Below are 19,756 nucleotides of genomic sequence, written 5' to 3'. Positions count from 1 at the left end.
ATAGGGACAATAAACCTATCTAGTCCTTGCTACTTGGCTGACCTTTTGATTTTGACCACTGCTGCTTCCACAAGTTTGTCCATGAGTCTAATCCTGTCATAAATGCGCTTCTTTATTGAGGAGAATAAAAATAATAAAGGAGCTTTATCTTTAGCTTTAGCACTATGGCTTCCATATACATGTTAATGAATGAAAAAGCATTCATTAAAAGGTTTAAATAGTAAAGTTTCTTTTTTTTTTTTTTTTTTTTTTTTTTGAGATAAGATATCACTCTGTTGCCCAGCCTGGAGTACAGTGGTGTGATCTCGGCTCACTGCACCCTCTGCCTCCCGGGTTCAAGCGATTCTACTACCTCAGTCTCCCAAGTAGCTGGGATTACAGATATGCGCCACCACACCCAGTTAATTTTTGTATTTTCAGTAGAGAGGGGGTTTCACCATGTTGGCCAGGCTGGTCATGAACTCTTGACCTCAAGTGATCCGCCCACCTCAGCCTCCCAAAGTGCTGGGATTACAGGTGTGAGCCACTGTACCCGGCCAAAAGTTAAATTTATCTAAGAGAAAATGCCTATCATTTTAATCTCATAACTCCCAAACTTTTCCGCACATTAGAATCACTTGGAAATCTTTTTAAAATTCCAAAAGCCAGGCCACCCAGACCAATTACGCTTACAATCTCTAGGGGTGGGACATAGGTGCCAACGTGTTTTTTGAAGCTCTCCTGGAGGCTCCAATGGGCAGGTAAGTCGGGGACCCCCACTCTAATCAGCATTCACTGAGCTGATAAGCAGCAGTGTAAAATGGGAGCAGACATCCCCACTCGGCCGTCATTCCCTTAAGTCCAAAGCTACGAAACACACCTGGCGTGAGGAGCAAAGATCCGTCGGGAGTGAAACTCAGTCTACGGAAGAAAGACTTCATGCTGTCGTCATGAAACATCCGGTAGCTTCTTGCCTGTCGCACACAAAATTTATTTTTATTATTTTGTTTGTTTCTTTTCTACACACAAAGTTTAAACATTTTTCCAAATCTTTACACTCACAACAAAGGCTTCCCAACTGCTGTATGTGCCTATGGTTTTCTTTACATAGTGTCATTTATTGTTGACATAATCATAAATGAAACTGAAACATATTACAAATCAAATAATTGTACAACACCGCAAGGGTAAACATTCATGAAAACTGACCACACATTTTTGTTAGGTAAAGCTCTATGTATATATGTGTGTTTTACATGGTTCTAAAATTATTTTTAAAAACTCTTAAGAACAAAAACCACAGGGTCAACAGTGGCATGTCTGGGGCCTGAGACTGGCAGACAGTAGGAAGATGACCAGGAGACCTCTGCTTTCTATCTGTGTGGATTCATTAGAATTTCCAACTGAATGCACTCTTTAGAGACAGAGTCTCGCTCTGTTACCCAGGCTAGAGTGCAGTGGCACAATCATAGGTCACTGCAACCTAGAACTTCTGGGCTCAAAGCAATCCTCCTGTCTCAGCCTCCTGAGTAGCTGGGACTATAGGACTAAAGGGTGCTATTAATAAATGCACCCTTTAAAAAAAGAAAATAGTGGATTATTAAACTGGTAATCATTAATCTTTTAAAACAACATTTCTTTAACACCTGTCTGGGACACTTTTACTACTATTTATAAACATCAAGCATTTGACAGACATGGTGGCTCACACCTGTAATCCCAGCACTTTGGGAGGCCGAGGCAGACGGATCACTTGAGTCCAGGAGTACGAGCCCAGCCTGGCCAACATAGCAAAACCCCATCTCTACTAAAAATACAAAAATTATCTGAGTGTGGTGGCACACGCCTGTAATCCCAGCTTCTCAGGAGGCTGAGGCAGGAGAACCGCTTGAACCCAGGAAGCAAAGGTTGCAGTGAGCCAAGATCGTGCCACTGCACTCCAGCCTGGGTGACAGAGCCAGACACTGTCTCAACAAACAAACAAGCATTTAATTCTTAAGAACACAAGGAAGCAGGCATTACTATTCATATATATGTAATAGATATATTTATATATATAATATAAAAATATATACTATATAATATAAATATATAACATATAAAAGTATATATTATATATAATATATATAAATATATATATACACATATTTTTTTTTGAGACAGAGTTTCGCTCTTGTTGCCCAGGCTGGAGTGCAATGGCGCAATCTCAGCTCACCGCAACCTCCACCTCCCAGGTTCCAGTGATTCTCCTGCCTCAGCCACCGGAGTAGCTGGGACTACAGGCGTGCGCCACTATGCCCAGCAAATTTCTGTATTTTTAGTAGAGACAGGGTTTCACCATGTTAGCCAGGCTAGTCTCGAACTCCTGACCTCAGGTGATCTGCCCACCTCTGCCTCCCAAAGTGCTGGGATTACAGGTGTGAGCCACCACGCTCGGCAAGCATTGCTATTCTTACTTCACAGGTGTGACCTCTCAGTGCCTGTCAGCACCCAGCCCACACTGCCTTACCCTGGTTCCTTGGATGCATTTGCACCATGTCCCCATGTGGAGCCAGTAACCAGCTTGCTCCCCTGCACCTCGCTGCCTGCCTCAGTAGCCTTGATTCCTTTACAAATAGGGTCCTATTTTCATTTGCCAATTCTCTGAAAGTCAAAATCCTTCCTATTCCTAAATACCAGTGTCTTGGCTGGGTCTCTGCTGTCTGCTAGCAAAACTCTCTACCTACCTGCCAAGATAGTAAACTGCCTGCTGCCAGACAGATCCAACGCTCGACCTGCCTGTCTTCTGTTGCCTTGTGTAGGGATCTTCCCAGATCAGTAGTGACCAGCCCTTGCTACACCTGAGAATCATGGAGGCCCTGCTTACCTCCAGCCAAGTGAATCACGCCACTCAGGCTGGGGCCAAGGCATCTATATTTTTATTTTTATTTTATTTTTATTTATTTATTTATTTTGAGACTGAGTTTCGCTCTTGTCACCCAGGTTGGAGTGCAGTGGTGCGATTTCAGCTCACTGCAACCTCCACCTCCCAGGTTCAAGCAATTCTCCTGCCTCAGCCTCCTGAATAGCCGGGATTACAGGCATGCACTCAGCTAATTTTGTATTTTTGTAGAGACAGGGTTTCACCATGTTGTCCAGGCTGGTCCCAAACTCCTGACCTCAGGTGATCCACCTGCCTCAGCCTCCCAAAGTGCTGGGATTACAGGCATGAGCCATCATGCCCAGTCTTATTTCATTTTATTTTTGAAATAGAGTCTTGCTCTGTTGCCCAGGCTAGAGTGCAGTGGCATGATCTCCGCTCACGGCTGAGACCTCCGCCTCCCAGGTTCAAGTGATTCTCATGCCTCAGCCTCCCGAGTAGCTGGGATTACAGGCATGCACCACCACACCTGGCTAATTTTTGTCATTCACTGAGATGGGGTTTGGCCATGTTGGCCAGGCTGGTCTCAAATTCCTGACCTCAAGTGATCCGCCCACCTCAGTCTCCCAAAGTGCTGGGATTCCAGTCATGAGCCACCGTACCCGGCCAGCACCCATATTTGTAATTCTTCCCAGGTGATTCCACGGTGCAGCCAGGGTTGAAAACCACTGTCCTGTCCTCCGTCAGCGGCTCTACCCTGGTCTCCAGATGTCCCCATTTCCATACAGACTAGCCCACCACAGTAACTGAGCCTTGACTGTCCAAAAGGAAGCCTTATTGTAGTTCTGGAATCGGCTCCTTGAGGCCAGTGATTTGGCCACAAGGGTACGGGAGGAGCTCATGACTTCCTAAGTCTCAGTTAAAGCGCTGCTGAAAAAGAATGGCAAAATATTTTATACCTCTCCTTCAGCCCCTATTCCAGACAGCATCTTCGAAACATTGAAAGCCACACGCTTCTTCTGTATACTGTACACTCGCAGCACCCTGAAGAAAGAACATGTCTGATTTACCACTTCTAGTAAATGAATTATGCTTCACACAGAAACAACTTATTACCAACAGCCTATTACCACCTCAACAATTTTCAGCCTGCAAAAGCTTTTACCAGTGATATTCACAACTGGGTAATTAAGAAGGAAGCAAGTATTAACAATCTAAAGGATATTACAGGCCAGGTGTGGTGGCTCACGCCTGTAATCCCTACACTTTGGGAGGCAGAGGCGGGTGAATCACTTGAGGTCAGGAGTTCGAGACCAGCCTGGCCAACATGGTGAAACCCCCATCTCTACCAAAAATACAAAAAATTAGCCGGGCATGGTGGCGGGCGCCTGTAATCCCCGCTACTTGGGAGGCTGAGGCAGAAGAATCACTTGAACCTGGGAGGCAGAGGTTGCAGTAAGCTGAGATCGTGCCACTGCACTCCAGCCTGGGCAACAGAGTGAGATTCTGTCTCAGAAAAAAAAAAAAATTTGATAAGTCACATTACTCCCATTAGCTAATCAGATTGTTTTACTGATGACTGTCTGAATAAAACACACTTGTCAGAAAATAAATGGCATTTAGAATACAACAGAAGATTCTATGAAAAATAAACACTAACTCCTCCCTACCACTTTTATTCCAAGGCCATCTTATATTCAATTTGTTTTAATTAAAAGTAGTGAGATAAATATTCAAAAGGACTATTAAGTAATATAGGAGGCACTTCTCATTTTTTTTTAACTCTTTGTTCCAACAATACAATTAAATGCAATTATGCCAGTAAACACAACAACAAGACTTCTTTTCAGAAACGACAAAAATAGTTTATTTTTATATCCATTTAAATGGAGTCATTAAAATCACTGGGCTGGGCGAGGTGGCTCACGCCTGTAATCCCAGCACTTTGGGAGGCTGAGGCAGGCAGGTCACCTGAGGTCAGGAGTTTGAGACCAGCATCGTCAACATGGTGAAACTCTGTCTCTACTAAAAATACAAAAATTAGCCAGGCATGGTGGCACACACTTGAAATCCCAGCTACTCAGGAAGATGAGGCAGGAGAATTGCTTGAACCTAGGAGGTGGAGGTTACAGTAAGCCAAGATTGCACCACTGCATTCCAGCCAGAGTGACAGAGTGAGACTCTGTCTCAAAAAACAATTTTAAAAAAATAAAAATAAAAATCACTGTAATCTTAGCACTTTGGGTGGCCAAGGCAGACAGATGGCTTGAGCTCAACAGTTCGGGACCAGCCTGGGCAACATGGCAAAATCCCATCTTTACAAAAAATATAAAAATTAGCCGGGTGCACACCCATAGTCCCAGTTACTTGGAGGGCTGAAGCACGAGGATTGCTTGAGCCCAGGAGGTCAAAGCTGCAGTGAGCTGTGATTGCGCCACTGCACTCCAGCCTGGGTGACAGAGTGAGCCCCTCTCTCAAAAAAAAAAAAAAAAAAAAAAGTAATAATAATAAAGATTTACTAAGTTCAGGGCCGGGCATAGTGGCTCATGCCTGTAATCCCAGCACATTGGCCAAGGCGGGCAGATAACTTGAGGTTAGGAGTTTGAGAACAGCCTGACCAACATGGTGAAACCCTGTCTCTACTAAAAATACAAAAATTAACCGGGCATGGTGGCATGTGCCTGTAATCCCAGCTACCAGGGAAGTTGAGACAGGAGAATCGCTTGAAACCAGGAGGCAGAGGTTGCAGTGAGCTGAGATTGTGAGATTGCGCCACAACACCTGCCTGGGTGACAGAGTGAGACTGTCTTAAAAAAAAAAAAAAAAAAAAAAGATTTACTAAGTACAAACTTCGTGTAAGGCACTTGTCCTAATTAATTTCCGATTTCTGATTATGTTGTAAGAATGAGTATGAAAAGAAGAATAAAAGAATCAAAGCTAGACTATGATAAATCTTGGTTAAGTTGCGATAAATACCTCTCTTCAGAAAATTTCAAGTAAATACAAAGAAGTTCCAAGTAAATGCCAAAGCTGAATGTACCTGTCACAGCTCAGAGTAGCAACATATTGACCCAAAGGGTCCCAGGTTACTCCTTGGACATAACTTTTATGTTCATTAAAAATTGATATCTTTTGTCCTACAAAAAAAAACACACACACCAAAACAGCATTATCAAAACCTATTTGAGCCCAAATAGTATAAACTATGACTTAAATATTATTCCCTTTACCATGCATCACTCAGCAGGCAGTAAGTAACAGACTCTGTACTAAACCCTGTATCAGGCTCTGGGGTCACAAAGATGACTTCATGCAGTCCCCACCCTCAGGGAGCTCACAGATCAGACAGACCCATCAACAGGCAAGTATCACACATGTGGACCGGGGGAGGGGAGCTGACAGCACAGGGCAGAGGGTCTGAGAAGATCTCAGTTCAGTTCCCCAGGTCAGGCAGGATGAAGAGGGGATGAAGGGTGGAAGAAGGTATTGTCAGGGAATCCCCGGGTTAAGACAGCTTAGCGAAGTGAATGTGGAGCAGGGAGGGGTAGCTGAGAACTGCTAATGGGTACAGAGGAGGGCCAAGAACAGAAGATAAGGAGGAAAGGAGAAGTATTACAGAGACCTTGTGTGTAAGGAAAAGGCTGTGAGTATTCGAGCTGAGAAGTTGTCTGCATTTTAAAGGTGAAACAGGTTTAGAAGATGACAAAGAGGGTCGCTAGTGAGGAGGTGACCGAGTAGACCAGGAGAGAGATGAGGAGGGCCCAGAGAAGACAATGCGAACAGGGATGGAAAAGGGACTTCGGGGAAAATATTTAGCACACAGAGATCGCCTGCACAAAAAGACGAGAGTTATGAAGCCTTGGCCATTCCTTTTTTTTCTTTTTTTTTGAGACTGGGTGTGGTTCTGTTGCCCAGGCTGGAGTGCAGTGGCGCCGTCAGAGCTCACTGCAGCCTCAACTTCCCAGGCTCAAGAGACTCAGCAGCCCTAGTAGCTGGGACTATAGGCATGTACTACCACACCCAGCTAATTTTTGTATTTTTTTGGTAGAGAGAGGGTTTTGCCATGTTGCCCATGCTGGTCTTGAACTCCTAGGCTTGAGCAATCCTCCCAAAGTGCTGGGATTACAGGCGTGAGCCACTGTGCCTGACAAGTCATTCTTTCCTTTCTTTTTTTTTTTTTTTTTTGAGGTTTTTGGTGAGGTTCAGTAACAACCCATCACACTTATGATAAAACCTAAAATCCTGGCCAATCTCAATGGCTCATGCCTGTAATCTCAGCACTTTGGGAGGCCGATGCAGGCAGATCGCTTCAGGTCAGGAGTTTGAGACCAGCCTGGCCAACACAGGCAAACCCCGTCTCTACTAAAAATACAAAAATTAGCTGGGAGTGGTGGCGGGCGCCTGTAATCCCAGCTACTTTGAGGGCTGAGGCAGAAGAATTGTTGAAACCAGGAGGCAGAGGTTGCAGCGAGCCGAGATCGCACCACTGCACTCCAGCCTGGGCGACTGAGGGAGACTCCATCTAAAAAAAAACACAAAACAAGACAGAATGGAGGATGGAGGATGGCTTGGCTGGACAGCATGGAACTAAAAAGAGCAAAAATTTTTATAGACTGGATGAGAACTGGGCTGACACAGTGCTGCAGGGGCAGCCAACAACAACTGCCGTACCCAGGTTCTTGAGTTGTAGAATTGGCAGGAAGAGGTTTGGGAGAAAACAAAGTTTGAGTAAAGGATGGCGGGGGATAAAAGTGATTAGGAGTTAGCCACCACTTGCTTTTGGCACTTCACAGCTATTTTTATACCACTATAACTTTTCACATGTCCACTGTCTCCCCAACTAGAGAACACAATGTCTCTGGCTTTCCTTGATCTTCTAAAATGGAAACCTGATCTCACCTACCCCATCAAGTAGCATGCAATGCCCTATAAATTATAAGTGACTTGTTAATCTTCCCGAGATCCTAACCTCCATAAAGGCAGGGCCCAGGCCTGTCATCTTATCTGCTGGCCCCACCATGTGGGATTTGCCTGGCCTCAGCATCAGTAACTTGCAGCACCACTGCTAAGCCTCTTACCCTCTGACAATCCATGGCATAGGAGACTAATCCCTATCCTGTTGAGCCAACCACCTACTTTAGTTCACTAAAACAATTTTTTGTGTTGCTTTTAAAGTTAAAGCAAGTAGGCTGGGTGTGGTGGCTCATGCCTGTAATCCCAGCACTTTGGGAGGCGGAGGCAGGTGGATCACCTGAGGTCAGGAGATCGAGACCAGACTGGCCAACGGTGAAACCTCATCTCTGTTAATGATACAAAAATTAGCCAGGTGTGGTGGCAGACACCTGTAGTCCAGCTACTCGGGATGCTGAGGCAGGAGAATCGCTTGAACCCAGGAGGTGGAGATTTCAGTGAGCCAAGATTGTGACACTGCACTCCAACCTGGACAAGAGCGAAACTCCATCTCCAAAAAAATAAAAATAAAAAATAAAGTTAAGGCAAGTTAGGGCCAGGGGCGGTGGTTCATGCCTGTAATCCCAGCACTTTGGGAGGCTGAGGCGGGCGGATCACCTGAGGTTAGGAGTTTGAGACCAGCCTGGCCAACATGATGAAACCCCGTCTCTACTAAAAATACAAAAATTAACTGGGTGTGGTGGTGCATGCCTGTAGTCCCAGCTACTTGGGAGACTGAGGCAGGAGGATCACTTGAACCTAGGAAGCAGAGGTTGCAGTGAACCGAGATCGCACCACTGCACTCCAGCCTAGGCGGCAGAGCGAGATCCTGTCTCAAAAAAAAAAAAAAAACTTAAAGCAAGTTAGACTTTTAGGCTTTTATAGATGCTTAGAATATTTCTTCCTGCTAATAACAAAAATATATCATTTACCTTTGCTGACATCCCATATGATGGCTGTGTTATCCACAGAGGCAGAAGCCATTAAATTCCCATCAGTTGCCCAGCAAATATCATACACATCTTCTAAGTGGCCCCTAGAATCCAAAAACAAAGAGGAAAAAAGCAATTATCCCCAGGTATAGCAGCTTACGACTGTAATCCCAGCACTTTGGGAGGCCAAGGTAGACAGACTGCCTGTGGTTAGGAGTTCAAGGTCAGCCTGACTAACATGGTAAAACCCCAAATCTACTCAAAATACAAAAATCAGCCAGGTGCGGTGGCTCACGCCTGTAATCCAAGCACTTTGGGAGGCCGAGGCACGCATATCACAAGGTTGGGAGATAGAGACCATCCTGGCCAACATGGTGAAACCACGTCTCTACTAAAATACAAAAAATTAGCCAGGCGTGGTGGTGCACACCTGCAGACCCAGCTGCTCAGGAGGCTGAGGCAGAGGAATCGCTTGAACCTGGGAGGCAGAGATTGCAGCGAGCCAAGATCGCGCCACTACACTCCAGCCTGGCGACAGAGTGAGACTCCGTCTCAAAAAAAAAAAAACTTAGCCAAAACAAAAAAAAATAGCCAGGCGTGGTGGCGCACACCTGTAGTCCCTGCTACTTGGGGCCTGAGGCAGGAGAATCCCCTGAACCCAGGAGGCGGAGATTGCAGTGAGCCGAGATCATGCCACTGCACTCCAGCCTGCACAACAGAGTGAGACTCCGTCTCAAAACAAAACAAAACAAAACAAAAAGCAATTATTAACTCAAAAAGGGACAAGTTATCAAAAATATAAGGGCAAGCTCCAGAACTACACATTAAAATGAGATTCCAAAATTTCCACTGGCACTATATTAGCTATAGCTATAAAAAACTACTTTCAAGGATAGCTATATCTGACCGGTCGCGGTGGCTCATGCCTGTAATCACAGCACTTTGGGAGGCCAAGGTGGGCGGATCATCTGAGGTCGGGAGTTTGAGACCAGCCTGACCAACATGGAGAAACCCCGTCTCTACTAAAAACACAAAAAAATCAGCTGGGCATAGTGGTGCATGCCTGTAATCCCAGCTACTCGGGAGGCTGAGGTAGGAGAATCACTTGAACCCAGGAGGCGGAGGTTGCGGTGAGCCGAGATCATGCCATTGCACTCCAGCCTGGGCAGCAACAGCAAAACTCCATCTCAAAAAAAAAAAAAAAAAAAGGATAGCTGTATCTTTAAAATGGAATACTTTTTACTAAGAAAAATTTATAGCAGAAACTAAGAAAATCCATTTTAATTATGCTTTCATCCTTTAAAACTATTGTCTTAGGACTGTTTCATATAAATAAAACTTCTAAATTAGACCAGCCTGGGCAACATAGTGAGACTGTCTCCACAAAAAATTTAAAAATTAGCAGGGCATGGTAGCATGCACCTGTAGTCCCAGCTATTTGGGAGGTGAGAGGATCACTTGAGCCTGGGAAGTCAAGGCTGCAGGGTACTGTGATGACAGTACAGCACTCCAGCCTGGGCGACAGTGAGACCCTATCTCAAAAGAAAAGAAAAAAAAAGTCAAAAGGTATATTCCATTTAATGCACTCATCATAAAGAGAGATCACTGCCATGGTCCCTCCCAAGTTACCGCAGAGTCTTCACAACCGTCCAGTTCTCCTTGTTCAGCTGGGCCTCGTCCTCATCCTGAAAAGTGATCTGCTCCGGCTCCTTGTTATCATTCACCTTCCACAACAGGATGACAGCGTCTGCAGAGCGATTCAGTAACAGTGATCCACGCTTCACCCACACTCCTTCATGTCAGGATTTTTCTTTTCTTTTTTTTTTTTTTTTTTTTGAGACGGAGTCTCACCCTGTCGCCCAGGCTGGAGTGCAGTGGCGCGATCTTGGCTCACTGCAACCTCTGCCTCCCGGGACCATCCTGGCTAACTGTCTCTACTAAAAATACAAAAAAAATTAGCTACACATCAGGATTTTTAGGGTATTAAAACAACATTTATGTTGTTCAGTGGACACTATGGCCAGGATGATTTACTTCCAAGCATTTCAACAGGGAAAGTAGGCAAATTGCCTTCTGGGCTAAAACTCCAAAATCAAATTCGTAATAGATCAGAGCTATACAAAATCACCTTAAACAGAAGGGTCCCTAGGCCAGCAAATGCCACTGCAAAATGACTGGCTACATTAACAAATCTGAAGGCATAACCTATAAATAGCTGAATAGAAAAACAAAACAGCAAAGAACCCCCAGTGCAAGGGTTGGCAAATGTTCCTAGCTGAGAAACCTTCAGCAAGTCACTTAGCATCTTGATGTCTCAGTTTCCTCACCTGTAAATGGAGATAATAGGCAGGGTGGGGTGGCTCATGCCTGTAATGCCAGCACTTTTGGGAGGCTGAGATGGAAGGGTTGTTTTAGCCCAGGAGCTCAAGACCAGCCTGGGCAAGAGAGCAAGACCTTGTCTCTACTAAAAATCAAAAGAATTAGCCAGGTGTGGCAGCACACACCTCTGGTCCCACTACACAGGAGGCTGAGGTGGGAGGATCACTTGAGCCCGGGAGGTGGAGGCTGCAGTGAGTCCTGATCTTGCCACTGCACTCTAGCCTGAGTGACAGAGCAAGACCCTGTCTCAAAAATGGGGATAACAATATATCTACCTCACAGGCTGTTGTGAGGATTAAATTGGCCAATGTGTATAACACACTTACAACACAATGGCTGGCAGATAGTAAGCCCCATGTTAAGTGTCAGCTATTGATATCATTCTAGATATCAGGTACTTTAGCCTGAGTACCTGATTGTCACCCATTGTCTAAGTCCAATAACTCCCCACATTCCGACTCTACGATTACCACGTAACCTTCTGACCATCGCATAGCTTCCCTTTTAGGAATGTGCACAGCAGGAGAGTGAATGAATGAGGTTGTGAGGACATACGCATTCCCATTCTTTTTTTTTCTTTTTTATTTTTTGAGACGGAGTTTCACTCTTATTGCCCAGGCTGGAGTGCAATGGTGCGATCTTGGCTCACCGCAACCTTCGCCTCCCGGGTTCAGGCGATTCTCCTGCCTCAGCCTCCCGAATAGCTGGGACTACAGGCATGCACCACCACACCCAGCTAATTTTGTATTTTTAGTAGAGACGGGGTTTCTCCATATTGGTCAGGCTGGTCTCGAACTCCTGACCTCAGGTGATCTGCCCACCTCAGCCTCCCAAAGTGCTGGGATTACAGGCGTGAGCCACTGCACCCAGCCTGCATTCCCATGCTAAGTTAACCGGAATCCTAGTCGCACACATTAGTCTGGGAGCTTGGTTAAGATGCCATTGGCCCTGATGGATGAACACTCTCCATGTGCTGACAACAGCAGGTTTCTGGGCCTCCAAGGCCAAGGGACTTTGGAAAATGGGGGCTGCCATGTGCAACCTCATGGCAGACAGCAGGTAGCCACCCCCAGGTGGTGCTCCTGCTCCCCACCTTTCCCTCTACAAATCAGTGTGCACGTGCACACACACACACACACACACTCCTTCATGCACTGTGGGCATCATGGCACTGAACTCAACCAGGTCTCTTTTCCTCCTTCTGCAAAAAAAAAACTAGATTTCTGTTTTATTTTGTAATAGTTTCTAGATTGTTTTAAAGTATGGTAAAACGGTTTTTTTTTTTTTTTTTTTTGAGACAGAGTCTCACTCTGTTGCCCAGGCTGGAGTGCAATGGCCCAATCTTGGCTCAGTGCAACCTCCACCTCCCAGGTTCCAGCGATTCTCCGCCTCAGCCTCCCGAGTAGCTATAGGATTATAGGAGTGCGCCACCATGCCCAGCTAATTTTTGTATTTTTAGTAGAGACGAGGTCTCACTATATTGGCCAGGCTGGTCTCGAACTCCTGACCCCAAATGATCCACCTGCCTTAATCTCCCAAAGTGCTGGGATTACAACATGTGTGACTGACCACGCCCAGCCTGGTTTACTTTTTCCATATAGTTTTATCCCATTTAAGCACAGGCAGAAAACAAGAATCAATCTATTCCCACCAAACAAGCAAGCACAAATCACAAGGCCACTCATTAACGACACTCCTGGTATGCTCCCTCCCCAGCACCCTCCAGCAGCCCAGCACTGCAGACACCAGGACTCCGAAGCAGCATCAGTCACAGCAGGGAACGGGAGAAAACACAAGGATGTCAAACCAGAGGAGCTGCCAAGCTGGGTACCGATGTGGGATCTTACCCCGACGGGCACTGCTGGAGCGTTTCAGAGGCTACTATAGGTATTACAACAAGTATGTCACTGTGAAGAAAGGGAGCATTGCGGGGGTTTCCACAGTGTTGGCAGCTTATGTGCTTTTCAGCTACTGCTTTTCTTATAGGGAGATCAAACACGAGCAGCTACTCAGGGCCCACTGAAGAGGGGCCAGTGGGAGGGCACGCTGCACTTCTGAGCATGGCACCCCTCCATGAGGAGCTTCGCCATTGCTGAATTCTTTCATATCCCACTTTAGAATTCATGCCCAAATAGCCCGGGCACGGTGGCTCACGCCTGTAATCCTAGCACTTTGGGAGGCCGAGGCAGGCAGATTGCCTGAGCTCAGGAGTTCAAGACCAGCCTGGCTGACTCAGCGAAACCCCATCTCTACTAAAAATACAAAAATTAGCCAGGGGTGGTGGTGGGCGCCTGTAATCCCAGCTACTCGTGAGGCTGAAGCAGGAGAATCGCTTGAACCTGCCACTGCACTCCAGCCTAGGTGACAGAGTGAGACTGTCTCAAAAAAAAAAAAAAAACTCCCAAAGCCAATTAATTAATAACACAGTCCTAAAGCCAATTAATTAATTACACAGAGACACAGAACTGACTCTGATCACCACAGATGTTAAACTAACAATCAAACAAAACCAGAACAGTCGCCTTGCTTGGGATGTGACAGAATGGTAAGTGCCTTTCCATCTTGTCTTGGAACAGCCTGGTGGGAGCTAGCGGGAAAGCAGCTGTTTTCAAACAGGTGTTCCCGGTTTCATCTTGCTGTCCTCCCTCCCCGACTCTACCACATTACCTAGAATAGTATTTTACTGAACTACCTAAATGACAGATTGAGAGGGTCAGCCCCACCTGAACTAAAAAGCATATCCAGGCCGGGCGCAGTGGCTCACGCCTGTAATCCCAGCACTTTGGGAGGCCAAGGCAGGTGGATCACCTGAGGTCAGGAGTTCAAGATCAGCCTGACCAACATGATGAAACCCCGTCTCTACTAAAAACGCAAAAAAAAAATTAGCCCGACATGGTGGCAGGTGCCTGTAATCCCAGCTACTCAGGAGGCTGAGGCAGGAGAATCGCTTGAACCCAGGAGGCAGAGGTTGCAGTGAGTCGAGATTGCACCACTGCACTCCAGCCTGGGGAACAAGAGCGAAACTCTATCTCAAAAAAAAAAAAGCATATCCAGCTCAAATCTCACTATCTGACACAAGACACACAGGTATCTATCTGGTTCCTGAAGAATCTCTGAAGGACAGCAATACTCACCATCTCCTCCCGATGCTAAAATTTCCCCAGTTGGAGAAAAACGCACAACATTGACGGCTTTGGTATGACGAGCAAGATTGGACAAAAATTCCACGATGGCTTTTCCATCTGGTCCCTTTTCTACCTTCCAGATCTGTCGATACCAACACATTCATTTGAAAAACACAGAATGGGCACATATTATACTGTCTGTATTAAAACAATACTATGGGCTGGGTGTGGTGGCTCACAACTGTAATCCCAGCAGTTTAGGAGGCCGAGGTGGGTAAATCACTTGAGGCCAAGAGTTCGAGACCAGCCTGGAAACATAGTGAGACCTAGTCTCTACAGAAAATTTTAAAAATTAGCCAAGTGCGATGACACATGCCTGTAGTTCCAGTTACCTGGGAGGCTGAAGAGGGAAGATCACTTGAGCCCCAGAGGTTGGGGCTGCACTGAGCCAAGATCAGGCCACTGCACTCCAGCCTGGGCGACAGAGTAAGACCCTGTCTCAAAAAATAAATAAATAAATAAAAATAAAAAAATAAAAACTATGCTTATTTTCAGAAAGAAAATTTAGTTTTTCTTTTGAAACATAAAATCAAAGAACTCCCTATCTAAAACATAAATGTCTACTGTCCCCCTCCGCCTTCTTTCTAGAGCAACTTGTTACCCAGTAGGAACCAGGATCAGGATCCCAAAACAATGAACATCCAGTTACAATAATCTAGGGAAAATGAATCAAATAAGAAAGCAGAGCCGGGCATGGTGGCTCAGGCCTGTAATCCCAGCACTTTGGGAGGCCAAGGTGGGTGGATCACCTGAGGTCAGGAGTTTGAGACCAGCCTGGCCAACAAGGTAAAACCCCATCTCTACTAAAAATACAAAAATTAGCCAGGTATGGTGATGAGCGGCTGTAGTCCCAGTTATTTGGGAGGCTGAGGCAGGAGAATAGCTTGAACCTGGGAGGCAGAGGTTGCAGTAAGTCGAGATTGCACCACTGCACTCCTACCTGGGCAACAGAGCAAGACTCCGTCTCAAAAAAAAAAAAAAGAAAGAAAGCAGCTCTCTTTTGCTTTCATTGTTCACCGCAGGCCCTGGAAATTTAGCATTCTGGGCTAGATGACAAAGTAGTTTGAATTTGTTGACATACGTTAATTCATTCATTTACTTAAGAGAAGGGTCTGGCTCTGTCACCCAGGCTGGAGTGCAGTGGTGCAATCTCGCCTTGCTTCAAACTCCTAGGCTCAAGTGATCCTCTCACTTCAACTTCCCAAGTAGCTGGGCCTACAGCTGCACACTGCCACGTCCCGCTACTTTTTCATTTCTGGCTGTTGCCCAGGCTGGTGTCCAACTCCTGGACTCAAGCAATCCTCTCACCTCAGCCTCCCAAAGCACTGGGATTACAGACGTAAGTCACCGCGCCCAGCCGACATTGGTTTTAAATAAAAGAATGAAAACTATTGCTTCAAGCAGTGTTCCCGGATGTCTATCTCTGCCCCAGTTTACCCTGACAGCGGTGTCCACGCCGGCAGACGCCAGTCTGTGGATCCTCCCAGCCGTCCCATGCTGGAAGTCCAGGCTGTACACGGGCTCCTTGTTGTGCCAGGCTATTTCACAAGTGATGACTTTCATCCTCCTGAGTCTCGAAGGGGCAAAACGTTTCTCGGGCACCGTTCTACTTCTTCAAGACAGAAGAAAGCTGCAAAATGCTGGTGATGGATTAAACAACAGTGTTAACAGCAGCAAAGGGTTATTGAGCGTTGAATAGGGGTCAGGAGCCATTTAAAATGCACACTGCATTGGGAAAGGATGTTAACGTTGCCATCTGACAATAACACCTTGCTAGCTCCACCTAAAATGCTTCGCTGGGTCCTGACATCCACAAGTTTATGATACGACGCTACATCCAGAAAAGCAAAACGAAACACCCAGGTAAAGGCTACCTAGGGGCCCCGGCCGTCTGCACGGCCTGTCCCCGCTTAGTAGGGGCTAGGGGCGCGCCCTGAGAGCCCGGGGAGGGGCCCCGCCCCGGGAGAAGCCTCCTGGAAGAGGGGGCCAAACGGGGTAGGGGACCGGGGCAGCGGGGCGAGAGGAGAACCCCTCCTTTCCCAGGGACCGGGCGCTGGGCCCGGGAAGCTGGGACTGAGGCCGCCGGGAGGAGGCCGCGCGGGGCCGGGGATGGACGGGGCCCCGCCGCCCCAACGCGCGCCGCACCGGAGCTATCCCGGGGCCCAGGGGCCCGCCCTCGGCGAAGGCCTCTGGCCCCGGACCGACACTACCAAAAGAGCCGCGGAGCTGCCCGGGCCAGCCCCAGGAAGCCGTACCTGCAGGGACTCGGACAGAGGCACCGTCACCTCCCGCGCAGCGCGCGCCACTTCCCGCGCGCCGCAGGCCCCGCCCCCGCATGGGCGGGACCTCATGGACGCCCCGCCCCTCCAGCGCCCCCTCAGGTCCCGCCCGACGTGGGCGGCACCCCAGGGAAGCCCCGCCCACTCCTAGGCGCCAAGGCGAGTCATGCTCTGGCGCTGGGGTCCCGGCCGGAATTTATGCCTGCCAGACCCACGACCGCGGGAAGAATGGATTCATTATTATTTATTATTATTATCCATTACTTATTCCTTGTTGATTCGTTCTTTTAGCAAACGTTTACAGAGCCTGGGCTGTGTGTTAGACCGACCCTATGCTGGCGCTGGGCACTTGGAGGGAGAACACAACCGGTTCTCTTGCCCCTTCTGCAAACAAAAACTGAGATTTTTGGGTTTTCTGTATTGGCTTCTAGAACATTTTGGAGAGTTCAAAGCTATGAAATTGTTCAGTACCTAGCGCAAGGTTGCTTACATTTTGTTATTATAGTAGATGCAGTTATAAACCCTTTTTACCTCTGCCCGGCCGCCCCGTCTGGGAGGTGAGGAGTGCCTCTGCCCGGCCGCCCCGTCTGGGATGTGAGGAGCGCCTCTGCCCGGCCGCCCCGTCTGGGAGGTGAGGAGCGCCTCTGCCCGGCTGCCCTGTCTGGGAGGTGTACCCAACAGCTCCGAAGAGACATCGACCATCGGGAGCGGGCGATGAGGACGATGGCGGTTTTGTTGAAGAGAAGCGGGGAAGTGTGGGGAAAGGAAGGAGAGATCAGATTGTTGCTGTCTGTGTAGAAAGAGGTGGGCATAGGAGACTCCATTTTGTTCTGACTAGGAGAAATTCTTCTGCCTTGGGATGCTGTTGATCTATGGCCTTTCCCCCAGCCCCGTGCTCTCTGAAACATGTGCTGTGTCAACTCGGGGTTAAATGGATTAAGGGCGGTGCAAGATGTGCTTTGTTAAACAGATGCTTGAAGGCAGCATGCTCTTTAAGAGTCATCACCACTCCCTAATCTCAAGTACCCAGGGGCACAAACACTGCAGAAGGCCGCAGGGACCTCTGCCTAGGAAAACCAGAGACCTTTGTTCATGTGTTTATCTCCTGACCTTCTCTCTACTATTATCCTATGACCCTGCCATATCCCCCTCTCCGAGAAACACCCAAGAATCATCAATAAATACTTCATGAATAAATAAAAAAAAAAAGAACAGACTAACATTTTAAAGTGAGGCTGTAAATCAATCGGTAGGCAGAGATAGATACCACAGGCTTTTCGAAATGGGACGTTTCCAAATGAGACCTAATTTATCTGTGGGCTTCGCAGAAGGCCAGGAAACAAGTACCTCTGGATGTGCTGCTTTTACTGGATAAAAGAAACACACAGGTTTATCTGAGGAGCCAACTGCTCTAGGATTTTTGGAAAAAAAGAAGAGACATGGATTCTTATATAAATACTGGCTGATGCTTTTAGCCAGCTTTATGAATGGTACAGAAATTGCCTACAAATCCGTGTCTCATGTTGATAAGAATGGCTGTATGCTCCTTAAAGCCTGATTTCTACAGGAAGCTAGACTAACATAATCCGGATATGCAGTTTTTAGATTTTTCTCTCCAGGATTTACAGAGCTTGGACTGGGAATGACTATATAGATAATCAGGCTGTTCTAAAAGTACAGATTCCTGGCCCTACCCAGCCCCATGATTCTGAACATCCAGCAGAGGCCCGTGCTCCAGGGGCTTGCATTTTCATAAACTCCCCGGTGGGTGTGATCATCAGTCTGTTTTGGAAAGCTCGGGATTCTTCGTGTCTCTCAAACATCAAATTTCTCCAAATTTCTCATAAATGCTGTTCATTCACAAATGAATAATCTGCCCACCTCTTGAAGTGTCACGACTCTGAACTGTGGATTTAAAAAATAAAAACACATGCTTTAAGTACTAAAAGTACATGAAGGAGTTGGCTTTCTTGGCGAACATTTTAGAGATCCGACTTCAGTGCCAACTTGATGTGCCAACACGGGCAGGGGATGCGGCTCTAGAGAGAGGCCCTGGGCTGTCAAATATTTTCTCAAAAAAAAAAAAGAAAGTATTTGCTCAAAACCTCAAAGTTTGCACCACAAATGTTGGACTAAAGAATTCCTGCCGGGCGCGGTGGCTCACGCCTGTAATCCCAGCACTTTAGGAGGCCAAGGCGGGCGGATCACGAGGTCAGGAGATCGAGGCCATCCTGGCTAACACGGTGAAACCCCGTCTCTACTAAAAATACAAAAAATTAGCCGGGCGTGGTGGCGGGCGCCTGTAATCCCAGCTACTTGGGAGGCTGAGGCAGAATGGCGTGAACCCGGGAGGCGCGACTTGCAGTGAGCTGAGATCGTGCCACTGCACTCCAGCCTGGGCGACAGAGCAAGACTCTGTCTCAAAAATAAAAGGGAATTCCTATAACGCAATTCTAACTAGATTCCTCAACAACCACTGACGTTCAGCTTGGGCCCCAAGCATCCATTTTGAGCAGAACTGCCTCAATTTAAGGGGACCAATGTTATTTAGTTCCTGAGAACTTTTTAATAATGAAAATTGATATAAAGGGACTATTAACCCAGCTTCGAAAAAAAACTTCTCAACGCATTTTAATTTCCATTTGTAAGTGTGAACATTCTAAAATCAAAATCTGAGCCGGGCATAGTGGCTCACATCTACAATCCCAACGCTTTGGGAGGCCAAAGCAGGCAGATTGCTTGAGGCTAGGAGTTCCAGACCAGCCTGGCCAACATGGCAAAACCCCTTCTCTATAAAAATACAAAAACTATACAGAGTGGTAGTGTGTGCCTATAATCCCAGCTACTCGGGATACTTGGGAGGCTGAGGAAAGGGAATCGCTTGAACCCGGGACTCAGAGGTTGCAGTGAGCTGAGATGGCACCACTGCACTCCAGCCTGGGCGACGGAGTGAGATTCTGTCTCAAAAAAAAAAAAAAAAAAAAAAGCTTTGATAACAGAAATACAAAGTTCAGTACAGGGTTGGAAAAAAATGTTGAGCAAATATCAGAATAAGAAAACTAGGAGAAGCCAGGCGTAGTGGGTCACACCTGTAATCGCAGCACTCTGGGAGGCTGAAGCGGGCAGATCACTTGAGGTCAGGAATTTGAGACCAGCCTGGCCAACATGGTGAAACCCCATCTCTACTAAAAA

General features: G+C 46.9%; 1 protein-coding gene across 1 annotated transcript in view; it reads right to left on the bottom strand.

The window, feature by feature from the left end:
- CHAF1B (chromatin assembly factor 1 subunit B) overlaps positions 1-16,637 on the bottom strand; it is a 29,809-nt gene extending 13,172 nt beyond the window's left edge. Inside the window, exons 1-8 of the mRNA XM_054468404.2 lie at positions 16,541-16,637; positions 15,723-15,925; positions 14,235-14,367; positions 10,351-10,468; positions 8,722-8,825; positions 5,880-5,976; positions 3,799-3,883; positions 860-953 (exon numbers count right to left, since the gene is read on the bottom strand). Of these exons, the coding sequence (XP_054324379.2) occupies positions 860-953; positions 3,799-3,883; positions 5,880-5,976; positions 8,722-8,825; positions 10,351-10,468; positions 14,235-14,367; positions 15,723-15,848 (757 nt within the window). The 5' untranslated portion in view covers positions 15,849-15,925; positions 16,541-16,637. The remainder of the gene's footprint in view (positions 1-859; positions 954-3,798; positions 3,884-5,879; positions 5,977-8,721; positions 8,826-10,350; positions 10,469-14,234; positions 14,368-15,722; positions 15,926-16,540) is intronic.
- Positions 16,638-19,756: the final 3,119 nt, after the last annotated feature.

Source organism: Pongo pygmaeus, chromosome 22 (assembly GCF_028885625.2).
Source record: "Pongo pygmaeus isolate AG05252 chromosome 22, NHGRI_mPonPyg2-v2.0_pri, whole genome shotgun sequence".
Lineage (NCBI taxonomy): Eukaryota > Metazoa > Chordata > Mammalia > Primates > Hominidae > Pongo > Pongo pygmaeus.
This window is presented reverse-complemented; position numbering and strand designations above follow the sequence as displayed.